Here is a 19,627-nt window from a genome sequence, read left to right as displayed (position 1 = left end):
CGGTTGTTTCTTCGACGCAGATTACAGACTGACAAAATTGTCCAAGGCGAGAGCGATTAGAACGAGGTACGAGGCAGCGAGGAAAGAAGCATTGGCGCGTCAATGCGGAAAAGAGAAATTCTTTGCCGGTTTGATGAAACTGAGGGTAAAACGTGTCCACGCTAAATTAACTTGAATAATTAATCGGACGATATTTTAGACGAGCTTATTGCGCCAACAATGGGGTCTCACCTGTCATTACAAAGAAAGGATGCGGATACGTGAAAGTATTCGTTTGAAAAATATCATGAGGTGCATGGAAAATTCTCTGACAAAATATTAACGCTAAACGCTAGTTATTTAATTGATTATTATTACTCTAATTTGCAGGATACAATCGGAATATAATGTCCCGCAAATTCTGCCGACAGACGCCAAAGTGTTCGATAAAGTCAGCTAATTTATTTCTTCGATAAAGACGTCTCTGATAGAAAATACAATTTATTCGATTATTTCATACGACAGATATTGAAATACGAGCTCGACAAACGAAAGCAAATGAAACTTCGAAAGGAGAGGATGATCAAGATCATCCAGAAGATCGTCGGGGAGATGCAGCCGACGAAGGTGTGTTGCAGATACGGGAGAGCAACGAGAGAAATCAGCGACGTGGAAAGTTCCATCAAATTTCCTTCGGAGGAAGGTGATAGCGTCGATCGGAGTTTGGAGAGCATCGAGACCGACCTCGAGAAGAAGGTATTATTTATCCGCCTTTATTTTTAAACAAATTTTGCAAGTGAATTTTAGGAGAGCAAAGAAGCGGCGAAAGATTCCGAGAACGTTGCGAAGCCTGGCGAAACAAAGAAGGCAAAGCACGACGAGAAGAAAGCGACGGAGGAAGTACAGAAGAAAGGAGATGTTGCCGCAGATATCGATAAGGTCCAGGAAGTGGTGCCAATAAAGGAAATCGAGTCAAAGGAGACACAGTCGTTCCCAAAAGACACCTGCTTCTTCTCGAGCCCGAGCATCGTAGCTTTCGACGTGAGAAAATTTAATTTCGCCAAAAGTGAGTTTTCAGAGAACTGACCAATGCTTTTCAACAGAACTGCCAAGCCGGCAAGAAATATTCCCGAAGGGTGCAGCTGATCAACAAAACTTCCAAATGGGCTTACATACGGTTCAACAAAGTCTACGCCGACGTGTGGGAGCCGGACATCGTCTCGGTAATAGACTCGGGGATACCGAAATGACTTTCAAAGTTAAACAGCCTAGTGTAACAGACGTTTCTAAATCAGATTGACATTATGGACGCAGCGAGAGTCAATCCGGGAATGCGCTCGACGATCAACGTGAAATTCTCTCCCATCTACGACGAGAAAGTGACGGCGGAGATTTCTTTTCTCACATTGAATCCCGACGATACGAAAACTTTCCACGAATTCCGTGTTCCAGTGGTCTGCAAGCCCGAGCAACCTATGCCCGTCGTCGATCCGCCGGAGATCAGGTGACCGGGAATCGATGCTAAATTAATTCGGAATTCCCCCCCGGGAACGGTCTCGAAGTTCTCTCGGTTAACGCTCGTAGAAAATGGAGACATCGCGAGGATAAAGAGCGGCAATTATACCTTCAGGTTCCCCACAGCTCCATCCTGGAAATTCGACGACCCGAAATTTGGCGAGAAAACGCTCACCATCGCGAACGAAGGTCGAAGATCCTTTGGCGTGCTGATCGAGGAGCGAGACGACCGTGAAGATTGCTTTCTGTGGCACTTCGACCAAGCGAATGTTATAGCTGCGTCGCTTTCGGTCATCAGCGAAGCTTTGAGCACCTGTAATTGTTTCGCAATATTCGATCCGAGAAACAGACAGATTGTGGATCCTTATGCAAAGTCGTAGATCCTTGTGCAAAGCGTTCTTCTCGCTATATTCATTTCCATGGAATTTTTTATAACATTTTTGTAATGTTAACGATCGTACAAAGATCCATAAACTGGTGATAAACGATTGCAGGATCGATTAGGAATCGATTAACTTTCTAGTTAGAAGCGAGTCGGAGGTTGCTAAGGAGGACGACAAGGATCCTGGCGGTACACCGAAAAAGTTGTTGCTTATCGAAGTCCCATCCGAAGTGAAGTGTCAGCTGAGGATCACCTTCCATCCACGCCATGTTGGTCTGCACCACGAAGTCATGAAAATTTATTTCCGCTGCAGTCGAATATTCCACAAGCAGGTACTCTATGAAAATAATTTGGAATAATAATTATATATATATATTTGGAATAAATTAAAAAAAGATCGTGGTTAATAAATATGAATAAATAATTTTGGATCAGGAAATACCGATTTGGGCAGAAGTTACCGGTCTCCAGATCCACGTAGATCCACCCTGTATCGATCTCGGCATCGCTATGATCGACGTCGATGTCTGCCAACAGAATTTTAATGTCTATAACAACGGTGTGTGTATTTAAATATTAAAATCAAAGACGATAGGATTACCTGAGAGTTTTAGGACGGTCTAGCGTCCAGATTTCCACGAAGACTCCGAAACAACTGGGAAATCAGATTGTAATATATCCCAAGACCACGATGCTTCAGCCTGAATCATTTTCCAGGATCAACGTCAGGTTGTCGCCTGAATCTTCCATTCTTCGCTTACCTAGAAGGTATAATTGAATTAGTAAATTGTTGTCTCACATATATCACAATAAGAAAAATACTTTCCTCAGCGTGGGAAGATCTTTTCCATTAATTAATTAATTATTATTCTCAGCTTTTACGATCCTGTATCCAGCATGCTGAAATTTCCACTGCAAGTGCAGATGATAGTCCACGACGAGGACAAGCCACCGCCGTTGATTTTAAAAGTGCTCGCCACCCTGACCACGTGTCACGGCTTAATTCTAGGTTCCTTTGATATCCTAAAAAAATCGATCTCCTGAATTTAAGAAATTTCAACGATAAAACGAGAGCCTCTTTCGCAGAGCCCGCGGAGGTGAATCTTGGCACGGTGTGCACGCACGAGTCGGTCTACGCGGAATTAACGCTGACGAACGACTCTCTCCTGATCCAAGAGTACGGTTTCGTTTCCCTGCCAATCTTTATGGAGGTCCAACCGAACTACGGGTTCGGTAGCATACTACCCGGCGAGACTGTCAAGCTCCGTCTGATTTACTCGCCGCGTTGCACCGACATCCCTGGAAACGAGATCGGAGCGAACGGGCTGGCCGACGCGCGGAGGTTGTTCAATTTTAATTAAACCGAAATCAATGATTCCTGATCGTCGAGATGGCGATTATTTTATCCAGCTTTCAGATTCAAGCGGTCACGCTCGCGGAGTTGGCCTCGCAGAAGAAAGAGACGAAGATCGGTGATCTGAGAGAACCGTACCGAGGTGTTCCTCCGCCTCACGATCGCGAACCCACGGAAATAGTGCTGGAGAATAACGAGGACAATCTTGAGGATGGTAGCAATCCAGCCGATCGTGTAGCGAGCGAGGAATCAATGCGCGTGGAAGCTCCAGGTGAATGAATTAAACGCGAACAGAAATTGCTGCAATTTTATCAAAGTTGGAGCCACTAGGCCACGCCTCTTTACCGAATAAAAAGCGCCCGAGAACATTGTCCATACAAAATTGTTTCTTCGTATCGCAAGTTAAATATTTTCCAAAGAGAAACAACTCTGCCTGCAGCCAAGCATCCATTTGCGTTCGCCTGATTTATTTTAGAGGAGACTGTGGATTCAGGGGGATTGAATCGGACGGACGGCAGGCGGCAGAAGAACAAGATCAACGTCCATGTACACATCGTGGACACGCTCTGCGAGATGAGCGAACAGATTCTCGAGTTCCCGGCAACACCTTGCGGCTCTTTTTCCGCGGTAGCGACGACCAGTCCCAGTCACACGTCTAAATGAAAACGGACACTTTGATAGCCGCGCGAGACAGACGTCGGGGGGGACGCCCTAATGAATAATAAATTGACTCAGGTCTCGGCGCATCTGCGGGCCTACAACATGGCCTCCTATCCGGGCTGCAGTTGCGGGATCCTGAAGGACCAGGAGAAGGAGTTCACCGCGTGGTTCGAGTTCAAGTGTTCGTCCGGTCGCGTCAGGATAACGCCGCCGCGCGGCACCCTGAAGAGCAAACAGTTCGTCAAGGTCTTCTTCGTGTTCGAGCCGGGGCTGCCAGGCAGCCGGCCGAAGATTGATGAGTCCAAGAAGCCGGAGAGGTCGAAGAAAAGAGACAGATCGAAGGAGCCTCAAAGTAAATCCAGAGATTTATCGTTCGCGTATTCCTCCGAATGGTTCTTCTTCGTCGCAGGACTGATTAAAATTGTTGGCACGGTATGAATACTGATTTCTTCTACGGTAGAGACCAAGAAGGAGAAGAAGAAAACGGCGGAAAGCGAAGAGATGTCCGATGCCGACAAATTGGCGGAGGAAGCGTCTTTGCTGGAGACATTCGAGCCGAAAGTCCTCACGATCTTCGCCACCTGTTTCATCGACTTGACGACGAAAGATGGACAGAAGAGGGAGGAACTGTTGTTCGTGAAGATGGTGTGTCCTGTCACCAGGCCGGAGATCGTGATCTTAGACAAGTATCCCGACATCAAATTCGGACCGACGGCCATTGGAACTTCTTCGAGGAAGATCCTGCGGATTAAGAATATCTCCACAAAGTAGATTCTATCCGTCGTAATTAGTAACGACAATTTAACTCGTCTAACTATTTTTTTTGAATTTTTCCAGGAGCGTTAAAGTAGACCTGAGTCTCCTGAACCCGTACGGATCCTTCTTCGCGCCTCCAGGGAAGACGATCGAGACGGGATCGATCCTGGCCCTCCCCGTCACTTATCGACCTACCCACGATCTCGAAGAAGAAGTAAGACACCTGAACTCTCATTTATATTTCCCCGTGTTAGAAGCTCCTGTAGTTAGGAATGACAATAAATTGCGTCCTCGGTGTCTTGCTCTTGAACACCCACGTCCAACCGTGTCCATCGATGCGCTTCGCGACCTCGGCGTTGTATCTTCCTGGACCGGGATGAATTTTGAACGGAGGTCCCGGCCTCGCGAAGTCGACGTTGCTATCGAAAGGATAACTCTTCGCGTTCTTCGGTTTCCTGGGCGACGCAGGACTATAGTGGCCAGGTCCTGGATGCTTCGGGTCCTTGTAGGCCAACGAGAGTTCCTGCAGCATTAATCTCAGCCCCGATATCTTGGGAAACCTGTCGCGGAACGTGCCCGATAGAAGATCTAGATCTAGTCTCGCGGAAATTAGATTCTCCTCCAAAGCATTCGAACGTCTCGAACACTCGACGATCGTAAATCTGCTACCTCGGACAGGTGGTCCAGCGTCCTTTAAAATAGTTCGACTTGTGCAACAGCTTGTCGAGCTCGCTTGGCAACGATCTAGGCCAGTCGCCGCGATCGTCCAACTTCGCGCGCTTCTGATAGCCAATCAGCGAGCTCTCGTCCCTTCGCCCTAGAAAAACAATACAATTTATTAATCGTTAAATCATCTGGTTTGCATTTTAAATTTTGCATACCTGTGAAGAGATCGTAGGGACCCCTTTTCCCAGTGACTTTCTGTAGAAAAGCTTCGAGGGTGTCCGGATGCTTCACCTTGTACCTATTTGGGGAATCATTGTGCTTATGCAATAAACAATTATGCTTATGTAATTTTTAATAATTGTGTTAAAGGCTTTGAGGGTGGTTTTTGCGAGTACAGATTGCAAGGCAGGCTCCAGGGCTTCGAAGTTCTGGACAGTCTAGGTCGCAGACCGTCGTACTCGAATGTAGGCACGCAGGACGATCCTAATCGCTTCTTCTCGTCTAAGTAGTGATAGGGTGTCTTCCTTGTGTACCCTGATAACAGAGAGACGGTTAGCAAGGTTCGCTAAAAATTGTCGAGTATTTTATATCTCGGAATATTTCAATATCGTCTTTGAATATTTCAATATTGGCATTGAATATTTCGATATTCTCTTTGAATATTTTCACCTGGCCCAGGGGTGTGGAATTTCAGCGCAGCTTTGAACCGAGGCACGGATCCGAAGCCCGCGTCGCTCTTCACGCTTTTGCAGGCTTTTTCCATGACGTCGTCGGGCCACTGGCGGAACTCGTGGACCCCAGGCCCCAGCCCTGTCCGCATCCGTTCCCTTTCCTCCGTGTATTTCACTGGCATCTTGCCACCCATTGTCGCGGAAAATTCGGCGCTCTCCAGCTCCTTGTTCCAACTAATTTTCGGTAACAGAATTATTACTCGGTGCTTCCGTTTAAAAATACTTGACGCTCATCCAGACTTACTTCGCGGCTGGAGACTTTTTCGGCACAGGTGGAAGATCGTATGTACCAACAACAGGTGCGTCGGACATGCCCTCGTAAAATTTTGGATGCATCCCAATATTCTTGTCGCGTTTCACCGCGGTGTTGAACGCCGGCGGCGTGACGGCCTTCCGCGGGATTAGACAACGGCACCGCCATTTCTGACAGCATCGACAGAGCTTAAACGACACCGTCGTCGATCTGCAGGGCATTCTGATCTGTCTCAACAACGCCCACGCCTCTGAATAATTAACAGATACGAATTTAATAATTTTATCGAAATTTTATCTTCGAAACTTCTAATTAATTATTCTCACAACCCTTTTTCCGTTAATTTCCTTGTCGGAATATTAATATTCCCTTATCAGGGTTCACGGCTTAGGTTTATTTTTTAAAAAAAAGGTTTACAGCTTAGGTTAATTTACCAAAAAAAAAGGTTAATTGAAAAAGACGGTGTAAGCTGCAATTTCAAATGTAGAATGACACTCGATTCGATATCTATCGATCACATAAATTCGGTTTGATTGAGCGATAGCGGGGGCGATGGGAATTTCCGACTCCGTTGTTGTGTGAAATAACCTAAAATAACAACATTGTTGTTTTTACCGTTAATTGAATTTGCAACGGAGAGATCGAGATTATTGTGCAACAATGAAAGTTTATAATCGAACGCCCCAGTTCTCGATAAAATCGGATTAACAGTTTTGCTTCGTTGATCGAAAAAGTATAATGTGATTCACTGATTACGATTTGATTCAGGAGTTTTTCGAGGTGTCCAGCTCCGAAAGGAGGACAAGGTGGCGTCTGAGAGTAAGCGGCCGAGGAGTGGTGCCATCTTACGTCATGAAACCTCATTTCGGTGTGGCGCGGTTCGAGGTTACCGACGACAAACCCGTGGAAATTAAAATCACCGTAAGTCCCCGTTACTTAATTCTCACATTCGTTAAACAATTAACGCGATCGTTCTAAAAAAACCAATTGCGAGACATGGCAATATTAATTCTATTGTAAATACCGACTGTCGAGATTGTCGAGTCGCTGGTATACCTTCCGATTACCATCAGAAGATAAACTGATCCACGGAGAAGTTAGGAATCTACGATCTTTAAAACTAGAAAATAAATTTCAATCAAGCACTCGCCAATAAATAATTAACCCCAGCCGTGGCACGGATTATCCATTAATAAATCCGTTTACGCGTTTGCGAGTCCGGGCAGCGGATAAATTATAACGTAATTTTCCGCATCGGGGCAAGTTGCGCCAATTACAGAATCGTTTCGGCGGCGACACGCCGATACCGCGCGCGCGCGCGGGCATTTAATTAACATCGCGCTGATGAACCCCGCGGTCCGCGAATAAATCATAGAATGTTTAATAGCCGACGCGTAATCATTTTGGATCCGGACCGCCTATTGGACGCTCACGGCTAGATAAATTACATTACGTAGGTATCGTCGAACGACCCGAATACACCGTCGACCAATTATAGAAGCCGGTGTGTAATCCGATGCATAGAAACGATAACGGGCGAGCGAGCCCGGTTTAATTCCGAGAGGTTCGCAATGCGGCCGATTTTAATCGGCGACTGTGTAAACTCGCGGACCACCGAAAGATTAATACACGGATACAGAGAGGGGTAGGGTGGGGGGGAAACGGACATTAATTAATCGCGATAATGCCGGCACGGCTGCGAATTCATTAATTCGCCGTCCGCGATTTCTTATCCGTAATTATAAGTAATTACGTTCTGCTAATTGCCGTAGCTTGGCACAACGTGGAAATCTCATCTGTGACTGCTTTAATATCTCGATTAATTCAATTAGTCGCCGAGTTTCGAACACTTTTCTCGCCGCCTCCTTTATTCTCGTCGAACAGAACCTCGATGCTCGGGTACATCCGGGGGTACCCGGAGATCGTTTTTCGCGTATGACAGTGATCTGCCCCCCCCCCCCCCCCTCGGTATCGGGATATCAAAGGTAATTAGATCGTAGGACACACTTTGCACGGCAGAACTCGTTCCGGAAATTAAAGGGCCTCCCGTCATTATAACCTGCGACGCAGCAAAATGAAAAAAGCTTGGCAATTGCCGGCGCGTACGCTGGCTCAAAGGGTTAAAAGTAAAAGGAGAAAGGCCGCAGGTATTTTATAGGCCTCGATATCGTCTCGGAGCATAGACTAATTTTTATACGTCGTTTTAACGTCGCTTTTGCGAACTATTGTTTCTTTGAGACTATTCTGACTTTGAGACTATTCTTCCTTTAAGACTATTCTTCCTTGGAGACTATTCTTCCTTTGAGACTATTCTTCATCTCGACGAGTACTATACGATACAGTTGAGAATTATTCGAGCTTGATTTCCACGGCGATCGCACAATTTGTCGACACCCTGTACAGCCACGGGCAAAATTCGATCGCATGTATTCCAGGTTATGTTTTGACGACGCATAAAACATGGCCGCGGGGGAGGGGGGTTATAGCGGCAAGGTTTCGCGGCACAAAGCAACGAATGGCGCAGCAAAGCGAGATAAAGCGACGGCCATTTGAAAAAATATTGGAAATCGCGAGGACGGTCGCCGGAGGCGAGGAACCACCGACGACCGAGTACAATTCGATCAGCGTCCCCGTGGCTCGCATAAATAGCCCCATGCAAACACGGTGTTCCGCTCGAGAAATCTCGCAAAAGGATCGCCCTCCTCTCTTGTTCCGATACACGGAGCAAAAGGATCCGCTGTTCGGGATAGACGACGGGAAACGGCGGCGGCTCTCCATCTTCGTCAGCGACGACGCGAGATTACTTGCTCGACTATCGCCTAACACGGCCCACGCAACCGTGAAACTTCCGAGATCGGCTCCCACGAATTTTATTCGAATTTTTCCTCCGGGGGGAGGAATGTATCTCGGGGACGCGCTTTTACCTGCTTTTCCCGTTCGTCGAGCTTCTCTCCGCCTCGAGAGAAAATTCGCCGCGCTCCCGATACCGTTTATTTCACTCTATTTAGAAGTCTGGCACACGATCGGCATTTGTTCGCTGCATCCTCGATTTCTTATATACCTCCGAGCGATTTCAGAGGATTCCGTAGAGCATCGTCGATCCTCGAGAGGTATTCTCTAATTGGCCAATCGTTTCTCGATTCGGGGACTGCGTTCGGTTCTTAAAGGTTTCAGTGATCCTTTTTAAAGGTTTCAGTAATCCTTCCTGAAGGCTTCTCTATTTATTTCAATATTTATCTCCGAGGAACCGCCTTCGTGATCACGCCACGCGTGAACCTCTACGCCAGGTAAGGTTACGTCAGGTTATGTATTTTAGGTTATATATTTTATTTTCCATGAATGTAGTTTGTTTTCTAGTTTTAATTAGAACTCGCTAGGATTTTGATAACGGAGTTCGATTGCATCCCTGTCGACGAATCTCGCGGTAGATCGAGATTTCTCGGATGTCCCGTTTCTCTTTTTTCGGCGAGTTTGATGGAAGTTCGTACCACCGGATAGCGGTCGGTTACATGACAGCCAATAATTCCTCGGAACACCGATAAAAGGTCCGACGGATACTGCGCGCAGAGCTAAATCTACACGAGTTTGCACTAAACTTTTCAGACGTCCGACGAAGTTACAGTAAGAACTGTGGGACACGGCAATAATACCTTCTCTCACGGATTTATAAGAAACAGTATGATAAATCCGTCCATGATGACCCTTTATTTATCTAATAATTATTTATCGTCCGTGATTTATTTATTTAATTGGTCCTACCAAGGCGTTGATCGATTCGCGGCCAAAGTCTCGTAACCGATGGCACTGAGACAGCTCCAGGTGTCAGATCGCAATCAGTTCGGCCCGGGGATTAGCCTAATCCATCTCGGAAGAAAGAGCCGCTGTCGTGAGATAGCGGCAGCCGTGGGTCTAAACAAATCCCGTTAATTAGACCGGAATCTTCGAATCCGATGATCGAGAGAGAGAGAGCGAGAGAGAGAGAGAGAGAGAGAGAGAGAGAGAGAGAGAAAGAGAGAGAGAAAGGATCAAATGGCAAACATAGGAGGCGCGGATCCACGCAGCTTGGCCATCGCCTGACCACGATCAATTAATAAGGTTCCCCAGGCCGTATCGTTTAATTACGGCCTATTTACCTTGGCGAATCATCCCGGTAATCGAGTAAGGTCGGGTTTAATCGGTCTCGTGCGGCGCTCGTCGGGATTCTGTCGCTGCGGAACAGTCCTCTTCCCGTTGTCCAGTTTACACAATTACCACAATTGTCCACTCTACAATTAACGCGGACCGGGGATCGATTAGCTCATTGCGAGCGACGAATCCCGCGCGATCACATTTCTCGATCGTTGCTGCTTCCAGGATCCGCCGCAGATCGATCATCGATCGTAAAACTCGGATTTAATCATTCGCGTTTGCGCCGGAAGCTCGATCAACCAATCTCTCTTTGATCGCGATTTTCAGTTCACTCAGTCGTACATATTAATATCCCGGGACTTGGTTAGAGGGCGTGTTTTGGTGTGGAAGGTGTGTGTAGAAAGCGTGCGAAAAACCCTTTGTAAAGGTGGGAAATTCTCTCCCGTTTTAGGTAAGCGATAGGAAAGTGAGTAGGATAGTTTTAAAGCGTGTTGGGGAATTTGAAGGATTAGAAAAAGCTGTACAGTTTAGGATTAATTAAGGCAGATAATACAGGAGAAGATTTTGTGGTTAGGTATAGAAAAAACAATCGAACGCAGAAGTAATCGATAAGGTAGACTTGGCTAGATCAAATCGGTAAAGAAGAGAAAAACATAGTAATATCCCAGTCGCTACGCGCCGACACAGGCGATCCAATTAAGTCCGTAACGCGTTCGTTCGACTTTTAGACTTTTCTAGTAGCACTCAACATAGCACGCTTCGATATTTTGCAATTCTGAGCGCTTCGAAACGGCAGTGATTTCTTGGAGTTCGGGCGAACAGTCGGCTGCTAAAAATTCTATGCATTTCTCGCGCGGCAAACACGCTCGGCGTGCGAACTTCCTGCATATTCGCGGAGAACGCGCTAAACTAGGAGAACCGGTTAAACTAGGAGAACTCTGAGGCCGCGGGATCCGCGCGCAGATTTCGATTAAATCATTCGCAGCCCGACGTTCGCGCAGTAAATTCTCCGTTTACCGACGCGCGGAGGCGACTGTGCATCGTCGCCTACTCTACCTGTTTGCTTACGCTTTGTCACGAGCGGGGAATTGATTTTCAGGTGCAGAACACTGGTTCGTGTCCTTTGGTTTTCGGATTCCGTGTGAGGGACACGCTCGAGGGCAATATCCCGGCGGCGCAGGCGGACGAGTCGCCGAAGGAGACGCGGAAGAAGAAGGGGAAGTCCGACGGAAAATCGTCGAAGAACTTGCGGCTCGACGAGGCCTTGCGACCGCAAGAGCAGTTGCTGATATCCGACGGTGGCCTGGCGAGATCCGCGCATCCGGAATGTTTCTCGTTCGCGAACCTCGACGAGGATGCGCGGCTGCTGGTGCCCGAGGCCAGGAAGGTATCGCTTTCCGGGAAATATACGCGGAAACGCGAGAGCCGGCCACTGATAAGCAAAGTTCTTGCTTCGATACGCGTTTCCTCGCCGATGGAAATTCATGAAAATGTCCGCGATGCGATCTGGAAAAACAAAAGGATATTATTCCGCTCGGGAAATTCCCATGCGCGTCCGTTAACTTTTTAATGTTCACCTTCCGCTCGATAGTTGTCAGGAAAGTTATCCAATTTGTTCAGTTTCTGCTTTTTATTCCATTGACTCGTCTCCGTTTCTAATTTCTTCTTTCCATGAAAATAACAGTTTTTCCATGGATTCTTGCAAATCGAATACTTGTTTTCACGCAGATGGAATTCGGCATACGTTTCCAACGGCCGAAAAAGGAGCGGTCGGACAAGGAGAAATCGGAGGAGAAGTCCGCGAAGAAGCGTAGCAAGGCCAAAGAATCGTCGAAGAAGGAGGACGGCGAGAAATTAAATTATTGCTACGTGGCGTTCGTGGAGGTGACTTTAGGAGGGTCGGTACACGTGCAAGACTTTGTAATCATATGCTCGGTGAAATAGAGATTCATGCCACCGATTTTCCCCCGGTTTCATTGCACGGCCCGGGTGTCTTAATGAAACTCCGAGGATAATTTCCAGCTCCCCTGGATTCGCTTCGTATTTCTCGCCGCTGCGCGGGCTAGTTTTTGGAGATTAAACATTAAAAACGGCTCGGTAACCTAATACAATCTATATAATATCTCAATGTAATACATAGCTTTTTATTCTCGTACAAAATAAAACGGAACGTAACAAAACGAAGTATATAAATACGTCGACGATAATTAATTTCATCGTGTGGTAACCAAGGAAGATTTTATTCTGAATTTTATTCTTAATACAGAAGTGTTTCAGAGCGTACTGGCATCGTCCAAGCCGCTGGAAATAATGGAAAGTAATCGATCGTTTCGAGCTGCTTGGATCAGTGTCCTCGGCTCTCGGTGCTGATTTCGAGCCGCTCGAGTATTCCGACAGACAACGTGTTCGAGCAGTTGCGAGGCGACGGCGTTTCCCGCTATTGTACAAAAAAAAGAAAAACAATGCGACGAGATTCGCGGGTACACAATTTTTTTAGCTTCGCGCCCTTCGCCGCGTCGGGAATTGAACGGGCGTTGCGAGCCGAACGCGGTCGCAATGTAATTAGCACGCGGGAACGGGGAAGCTCGTCGAACGGACGGCGCGGCGGCGCGTTGTAAAAGCGTTCGTTTTCCATAATTGGAGGCGGGACAATTGAGCGGGACGAACGCCGCGAAATGTTTTAGAAAACGTCTGTCCCTTCTATCCTAGGAGTTCGCGCGATTCGTTATCGTCGCTGTAAACGGCTACTGCGAATCGTTGCGCGGCTGCTACACGCTCGCGATAGTTCTCGTCGCGTAACCCGTTGCGCAGATCAACACACACAGAAGAAGAAGAAGAAGCACGACGAAATTGGAAAAATACACTTATCAGACGAGAGTCTTTCGGTCGCACGCCTCGAGAGGAAGCTGTATCGTACAGTATTAAGGATCTAAATTGAATCGGATCCGATCGGGAAGCTAGACTTCGGCTGTCAGTCGATTAGCGATTTCGTTTCCCCATTTCTACGATGTAGAGACAATCGAAGAGTTTCGTTTGTTCGATTACTATTTTTTACACCTATATCGATTCGCACTCTCCCGTGGGCCAACACGCACGCCTCTGCGCGTTTCCGTATTTTTTCCGATTTTCACGGTTTCGCGGGGTGGAACCGTGAAATTGATTATCGGAGCTCCGGCTCGTGTGGAAGCTGTTCCATTTGCAAATCAAAATTCGATAGCCTGAACTCTTGTTTTACGCGTGTAGAAAATTGCTTCGACGGTCGTTTTTTTTTTCACGAATAAATGGATGGTTTTCTGTAAAGGAAAAATCGTTTGCTTGTAGAACACAGCTGAGCAATTTGAATAATTATAGTCTTTAATTACTAGCGCAGCTACGAATCAACGCTAGGACAAAAATCTTGAAAAATTGGCGACAAATGCGACGCTCTTCCGATTCTATTTCACTCGATCTGGGTGACATCTACAGTCGATCTCTGTCAACACGTGTAGCTAACTGGTAGGGAGTCCCACGAGGAGCTAAGGAAAAGGCATCGTTGCCCCGAGAGGACTGAGCCCTAAGCCCTTTGCTCTTAGCTAACCTAGCACGTGCCCTACGTAATTCAAATAGCCCAGCTCTGACCCGGAGGATTGGAATAAATTATTCACTGCCCACAGGAGAGACGATTAACGCGACAGCGCTCGCCTAAGGATGCGCGTCCATCGAATGATATGACGAGAAGAGATGCGATTAGTAGTCTGACTATTTTACAATTAATTTAAGAACGTTCGATTTTTGCTGCACGCGTTGTTCCCTCGAACGTATTCTACCTTCGAAATTAGTACTCCCTAAAGCGTACGCGGGTCGATTCACCAACGAACACGCTCGATCGGCGTCTTACGCTTAATTAATGCCCCGTCGATTATGGGAAACAGTTCCGACGCGGCCGACGATTTATCGAAGACGGAATCGACGTCCATCCAGGAATCGACGTTCATCCAGGAATCGTGCTCTTCGAACTGTTAGTAGTCCGAGTGTACCATTTGCGCGGCCGAGTTGCCCTTTTTCACTCCAGTTTGTCCGTCGACCTCGTTAACCCTTTGTACTATAATGAGTCAGACTTGCGACGAATATCTCGTGCACTGAATTAATTTCTATTCGATCGAATTTAATTTTTATTAAACCGAATTTAATTTTTATTAAATCGAATTTAATTTCTATTAAATCGAATTTAATTTCTATTAAATCGAATTTTATTTTTATTAAATCGAATTTAATTTCTATTAAATCGAAACAAAATTTGAACCACCTGTCATCGAAATCTGAAACAGTCGTAATCAACGTAGCTCCGAGAGACGTAACAGCGCAAGGGGTTAATGGATCGAGAACGGCAAACAACGAGCTTGTTTTTATATTAAAATTCAAGCCGACGCGCTTCGAAACGAGCCAGCCGGGACGCCATCGTCCCGCCGAAAGGTTTAATTAAATGCACATTGTTATCCGATCAGGCCGACGATTTTCCCGGCTGCCCCCGCAAAAGCATGCAACAGCATTAATGAAAGTGACTCCACCCGATAGAAAACTCGCCGGAAAAATATTCGGACGCATTTTCAACGATCATTGTTTACGCTCGCCGCGGTGCGAAAACGCGGTGGTGCGAAAACGATCCTCGAGGTACGGCAGGGCTCTGCTGTACCAGCACGCGCCATGACACGAACACCCCTTATTTTGCGAGAACAAACAAAATCCGCAGGATTCCCGTTGTTTGAATATGCATAAAACAATCGCGCAAAAAGTGGAACGCCCCCGCGCCCCCGGAAAAAAGCGAATTATTTGAAAAATCGAATTCGAGTAGAACGATCCAATGCCATACTTTCGTGGAACAAGTTTTGTAACAGAATGTTTCGAAATCTTCTGCGAGATTTCATCTCTGCGACTCTTCATCGGTTGTTTCTCGAATCTCGTAAAATATAGTTTATTCCTCGTTCCCTGAATCCGAGGGTCGACCGTCAAAGAAAATGCGTCCCGAATATTTTCCCCCCGAGTTCGGTCATCCCGGATGTAGCGTCGTCGCGATCGCCGGACGTCCATCGAGGGACTGTTTCCGCGTTATTTCCGATCTCCAACGCGGCCGAAAGGATTCGTCCAAGGCTAAAACGAAAGTTTCGGGTCCCTCGGCGCAACTTCTGAATTAAGGAGCCCGAGATTCGCGACGGCGTCGTCCCGGCCTCTCTCTCTCTCTCTCTCTTTGATGGACAAGGGGGGTCTGGCTCCTCTTCTTCCGGGGCTGAAACTTTTTCTCCTGGCAGCTTCTTCGCGGAGACCTCCGGTTTTCGGTTTCCCTTCGGTTCTTTTCTTTCTCTCACCCCGCTCTCGTGTTTCCTCCTCCTCCTCCTCCTCCCCTCCTGGTTAGCGTTTCACCTGCGAAATAGCTGCCGTCTGAGACGTGGGCCGGCCACGACGGAAGAAGAATCAAGTCCATCTGAAAGCAGACGCGTTCGAAATGGGGGACGGAATAGAAACGGGCTCGATTCCGGCTTTGCTCAACTACCCCCGCGCAAAGCCAGCGCGTAACGCCGTTTTCGTTTTTTCTCTTTTCGGGGACCCGGCGTGTCCATCGAGCGGACCCGCGCGTGGGACGCGATCAACCCTCGCGATATACACCTTTTGTTGTCGAGTCGAGCCACGTACAGCCTTCGGCAAAAGCATCGACGTTGCAGCGAAATATTTATTTTGCCGTTGGCACGTGGAGATTTACAGTCGTCGACGGATATATCTGGACATCTCTTAAAACGAAATAGCTCCCTTCGAATTTGGCAATGTAGATGATGGAAGGGCTGCTTTGATAAATAGTAGATGGATATATTTTTTTACGGGCAGCTGTTAATTTATTATCTACGCTGTAAACTTAGTTCTTTTAATATCTGAAAAATTTCTACTAAAAGTAGAAATTCCCTTTGAGTTCAAAGTCCCTGGCTTACTATAGTATGGCAATATGTTGTACTGATAGTATATCAAAAAGAGGCGAAGAAAAAACACGTGACTCAGTAAAAGAAAAGATAAAATAGAAGATAAAATAATTTTTAAATAATGATAAACCGGAAAAATAAATGAGAATAATACAGTTCGAAATTTGTAGAAAAATTAAATAAATCCTACGACAAGGAAAATAAAAAGAAATCTATAAGACGTCCACGTACATTTGTCGAAGACTGTATCTCCGATCCCTACTTTCTCTACTTTATTTCCCTTTACTTAAAGTCCATTCCACGGGAATCTAGGATCACTGTATACGCAATTTGGAACCGGGCAAACGAAATCTAAAATAAAAGAATTACAAAGGAACACGTCTCTATATTTGGCTCCTGTCTCCGACGATCGATGCACAGAAAATCCCTCGGTCCACCTCGATCTCCACGATTTCCTACTTTCCACGGACGCTTCTGCCCGAGGCTGTACTTGTATTTTTCTCGGAGAAGAATCACATAACCGTTCCGTATTATGCAAGGACACCGGTAGCCGGCCATTCGACGGGTTCAGTCCCGTTCCCTTCCCCCCCTCCTCGCGTTTATGCGGTTCGTTCAAGAATAATCGACTCGGAAAAATCGAAGATGTGAATTCTCCCGTCGGATTTGACTTATTTTCCAGAAAAATTTACACAAACACAAATTCGGATAAGACCGACGGGTTTCTCGTTGAATTACCGTCCCGCGTTGATTACGTTAAATTAAAATCGTATCCTTTGTGCGCCTGGAGACAAACACAGAAAAGCTTCAACAGAAATTCGAGAGACAGATTAGAAAGAAAGGAGACAGAAAGACAGCGCGCGCGAGTTTGTGTAAGAGTGTGTGTGTTAAGTGTGAAAGCTGCGATTTTTCTATTTGTTAGGAATTCGAGCGCGAGATTTTCGGGAACGATTTCGCTAAATCGCGGCGGGCGTTTGACGTGACATGAATCTAGAGAACTCGGTTCTCCAGAACCGAATTCCGATAAAATAGCGTCGCGAGAGACGAGCTCGGAACAATCGCGAACAGACCCCGGGATCCGTCGATTACCGGAAACCGTCGTGACATAACCTGACATAACCTGTTCCCGCGATTATTCTCGGCGCGCGAATAGCCGGAATGGAATCGGTGGGAACGACTCGATCAAAACTGGTCGTTCCGTTTTTGTTTTTTTTTCGGGGAGGAGGTTTACCTATCGTGCTCCGTGACCTAGACGTGTTTTATACGTGTTTGTCGGATGGTGAATCGTCGAGTCGCGCACACTGCCACAGCGTGTCGCACTATAATCTGCCATTCGGTCGAGCACAGACGCGTCGACTCCCGGAAGGGTTTTCGTGTCCGTCGGAATCTTAGGATTATCAAAGGGCAACGATAACATTGTGCTTAGTCGGTCTGGAAAAAGAGAAAACGATCAGACTTTCACGGCGACGCGCGCTCCTCGGTGTGGATGATGATCGCACTAAGAGCTACGACACGCCGATGGATTCGCGAAGCTCGCGAAGCGAATTGGTAACACACGGGCATTCTATATGCCGATAGTACTTTTGCTTGCGAAGCGCGAGTAGCTCGGATCGAATTCGTCCGAGCAACTAAATCCGCATCCGCGAAGCTGTTTACATCAAACTATTTTGCTTGCACAGAGAGAGCCCCGTTCGCGTAATAATCGGCTGCTCGCTTTGCTTCCTATTGTGCGAACTCCGCGGCAAAGTTTCTTTGTACTGGGGCAGAAACTGGCCAATCGAAATCGCGAACTCGTACGAAACGGATAAACAGAGCGTATAAAGCGTGAAAAATGCTGCCGTGATGAGAGCACGTTCCTTGATAAAATATCAAACAAATCTGCATGTCCGACGTATATATATATATATGTGTAAGGAAATTATCCTAACTTATATTAAATTCACCGCGTAAATAGGTCGATAAGGTAGATCTCCAATAGTATTAAGATAATCGAACGAATAGACATGTGACGCCAGTGCGACAATATAAACCGAAGTAGAAAGAACTGAAATTAAATATATATATATAGAGAGAGAGAGAGACTCGTTTCCCTCAAAAAAATGCATAGACCCGAATTCGACGAAATTAATATTTGATCCGGGCACGGGCGACCGCGTTCAATTTTCCACGCGACCAACTAAATTAGCTTGTCCCGGCAAGTCGATGGCAGAATTTTTCGAAGCGACCGTGCTCAGCGGAAAATCCGACCGCGGCGTGATCGGCCCGTAAAATCCGCGGAATTTCGAAACGCGGTTCCGGGATTGGAAAACTTTTGTAATCGTTCGACGAATTTCGAAAACGGTGGAAAAATTTTGTAATCGGCGGACGAATTTCGAAAATTGAATCCGGTGTCGCGCAAGGGCGTCGTAATGCGTCGCGAGACAAAGAGGGAATCCGTTAGGCGAAACCGATAATCCGCGGTTATCAGCGGATCGATTTCCGCGCGGGGATCGAAAGCCGACGTTCTCGGAATTCGTTCGTAACTCCCCCCGGCTCGTAAAAGGAGGGACGCGTAAAATCCTTTTACGGTGTGCACACGCGTCGAGCGTGCGCCGCCGCCGCCGCGATGGAATTTATGGTCGCGCGCCGATCCCTGTTGAACCGGGACTCGGTTTCCCCGAGGCTCGTAAAGCAAATTCGAGATACGTCTCGCTCGTAACTCTTCGCGAACGGCGTTCGAATGATGTTCGATTAGTACCGGCCCGCCGGAGTTTCGATGATCGGCAGTCCGGCCACGGGACCGTGGAAAAAACCCGGGACGATCCGACCTGTTGACCGGCACCGATTTTTCGCCGCTCCGTTTTCGCCCTTCCGCAGAAATTCGTTGTTCCCTCGCGCGGTGATGGTTCACGGCGTTCTCGTCGCAGAGAAATTCGAAATAAAGTTCCATCACTTGTGACTTTTATAGGCGGAGATTTTTATTTTATTCTCACTGGGACAAACATTCTTCGGCCGGCGAAACAAAGAGCGCGAAACAAAGAGTTACTCGATTCCGGAAATGTTTATCCGCGACAGGATATCTCGTGAGAAACGAATTAACATATGAGCCGTTCAGTGCACACATAACCTAACTCCATAAAACAAAAAGTCGAGAAACGCGATGAAATGATGTACATTGATTTTTAAAATTCCTGTTATAACATAGATTCACATATATAATGTAGAATGAATAAATACAGATATAGCTTTCATTTAACGTATAATTTAATGTATAAAATTAAT

At 46.7% G+C, this 19,627-nt stretch overlaps 6 protein-coding genes across 7 annotated transcripts in view; 4 read left to right on the top strand and 2 right to left on the bottom strand.

Moving 5' to 3' along the window:
* Positions 1-216: 216 nt before the first annotated feature.
* LOC144469210 (uncharacterized) lies at positions 217-1,437 on the top strand. Of its 2 annotated transcripts, none has more exons than XM_078179223.1 (4): positions 217-291; positions 370-430; positions 505-1,202; positions 1,275-1,437. In XM_078179223.1, exons 1-3 carry the CDS (start codon positions 251-253, stop codon positions 760-762), a joined length of 360 nt encoding a protein of 119 aa, XP_078035349.1. In that variant the 5' UTR covers positions 217-250; the 3' UTR covers positions 763-1,202; positions 1,275-1,437. The 2 variants fall into 2 exon arrangements, with proteins under 2 accessions (XP_078035349.1, XP_078035350.1); XM_078179224.1 differs by lacking the exon at positions 1,275-1,437 and having other exon boundaries at positions 505-1,020; positions 1,083-1,139.
* A 994-nt stretch (positions 1,438-2,431) lies between these two features.
* LOC144468599 (cilia- and flagella-associated protein 74) lies at positions 2,432-3,262 on the top strand. Its single transcript, XM_078178184.1, has 3 exons — positions 2,432-2,644; positions 2,752-2,885; positions 2,963-3,262. Exons 1-3 carry the CDS (start codon positions 2,568-2,570, stop codon positions 3,235-3,237), a joined length of 486 nt encoding a protein of 161 aa, XP_078034310.1. The 5' UTR covers positions 2,432-2,567; the 3' UTR covers positions 3,238-3,262.
* Positions 3,263-3,944: 682 nt separating this feature from the next.
* LOC144468598 (uncharacterized) lies at positions 3,945-4,982 on the top strand. The gene is made up of 2 exons (XM_078178183.1): positions 3,945-4,242; positions 4,351-4,982. The coding sequence occupies exons 1-2, from the start codon at positions 3,945-3,947 to the stop codon at positions 4,659-4,661; spliced, it is 609 nt and encodes a 202-aa protein (XP_078034309.1). The 3' UTR covers positions 4,662-4,982.
* On the bottom strand, positions 4,897-6,379 carry LOC144468559 (ciliary microtubule-associated protein 2). Its single transcript, XM_078178124.1, has 6 exons — positions 6,288-6,379; positions 5,982-6,217; positions 5,708-5,846; positions 5,528-5,610; positions 5,316-5,463; positions 4,897-5,206 (listed from the first exon to the last, which is right to left on the bottom strand). Exons 1-6 carry the CDS (start codon positions 6,377-6,379, stop codon positions 4,897-4,899), a joined length of 1,008 nt encoding a protein of 335 aa, XP_078034250.1.
* The window catches only part of LOC144468556 (vasopressin V1a receptor), a 23,065-nt gene continuing 9,754 nt past the window's right edge, over positions 6,317-19,627 (bottom strand). Inside the window, exon 6 of the mRNA XM_078178115.1 lies at positions 6,317-6,523. Within this exon, the coding sequence (XP_078034241.1) occupies positions 6,445-6,523 (79 nt within the window). The 3' untranslated portion in view covers positions 6,317-6,444. The remainder of the gene's footprint in view (positions 6,524-19,627) is intronic.
* Positions 10,680-12,645, top strand: LOC144468321 (uncharacterized; the record flags this gene model as incomplete). Its single annotated transcript, XM_078177721.1, has 3 exons — positions 10,680-10,814; positions 11,524-11,811; positions 12,153-12,645. Coding segments are annotated over 3 exons (639 nt in total), but the record flags the coding sequence as incomplete, so codon positions are not given.

The sequence above is a fragment of the Augochlora pura genome, chromosome 4, assembly GCF_028453695.1.
Source record: "Augochlora pura isolate Apur16 chromosome 4, APUR_v2.2.1, whole genome shotgun sequence".
Lineage (NCBI taxonomy): Eukaryota > Metazoa > Arthropoda > Insecta > Hymenoptera > Halictidae > Augochlora > Augochlora pura.
The sequence above is the reverse complement of the archived record's forward strand: the minus strand, read 5'-3'. Positions and strand labels throughout refer to the sequence as shown.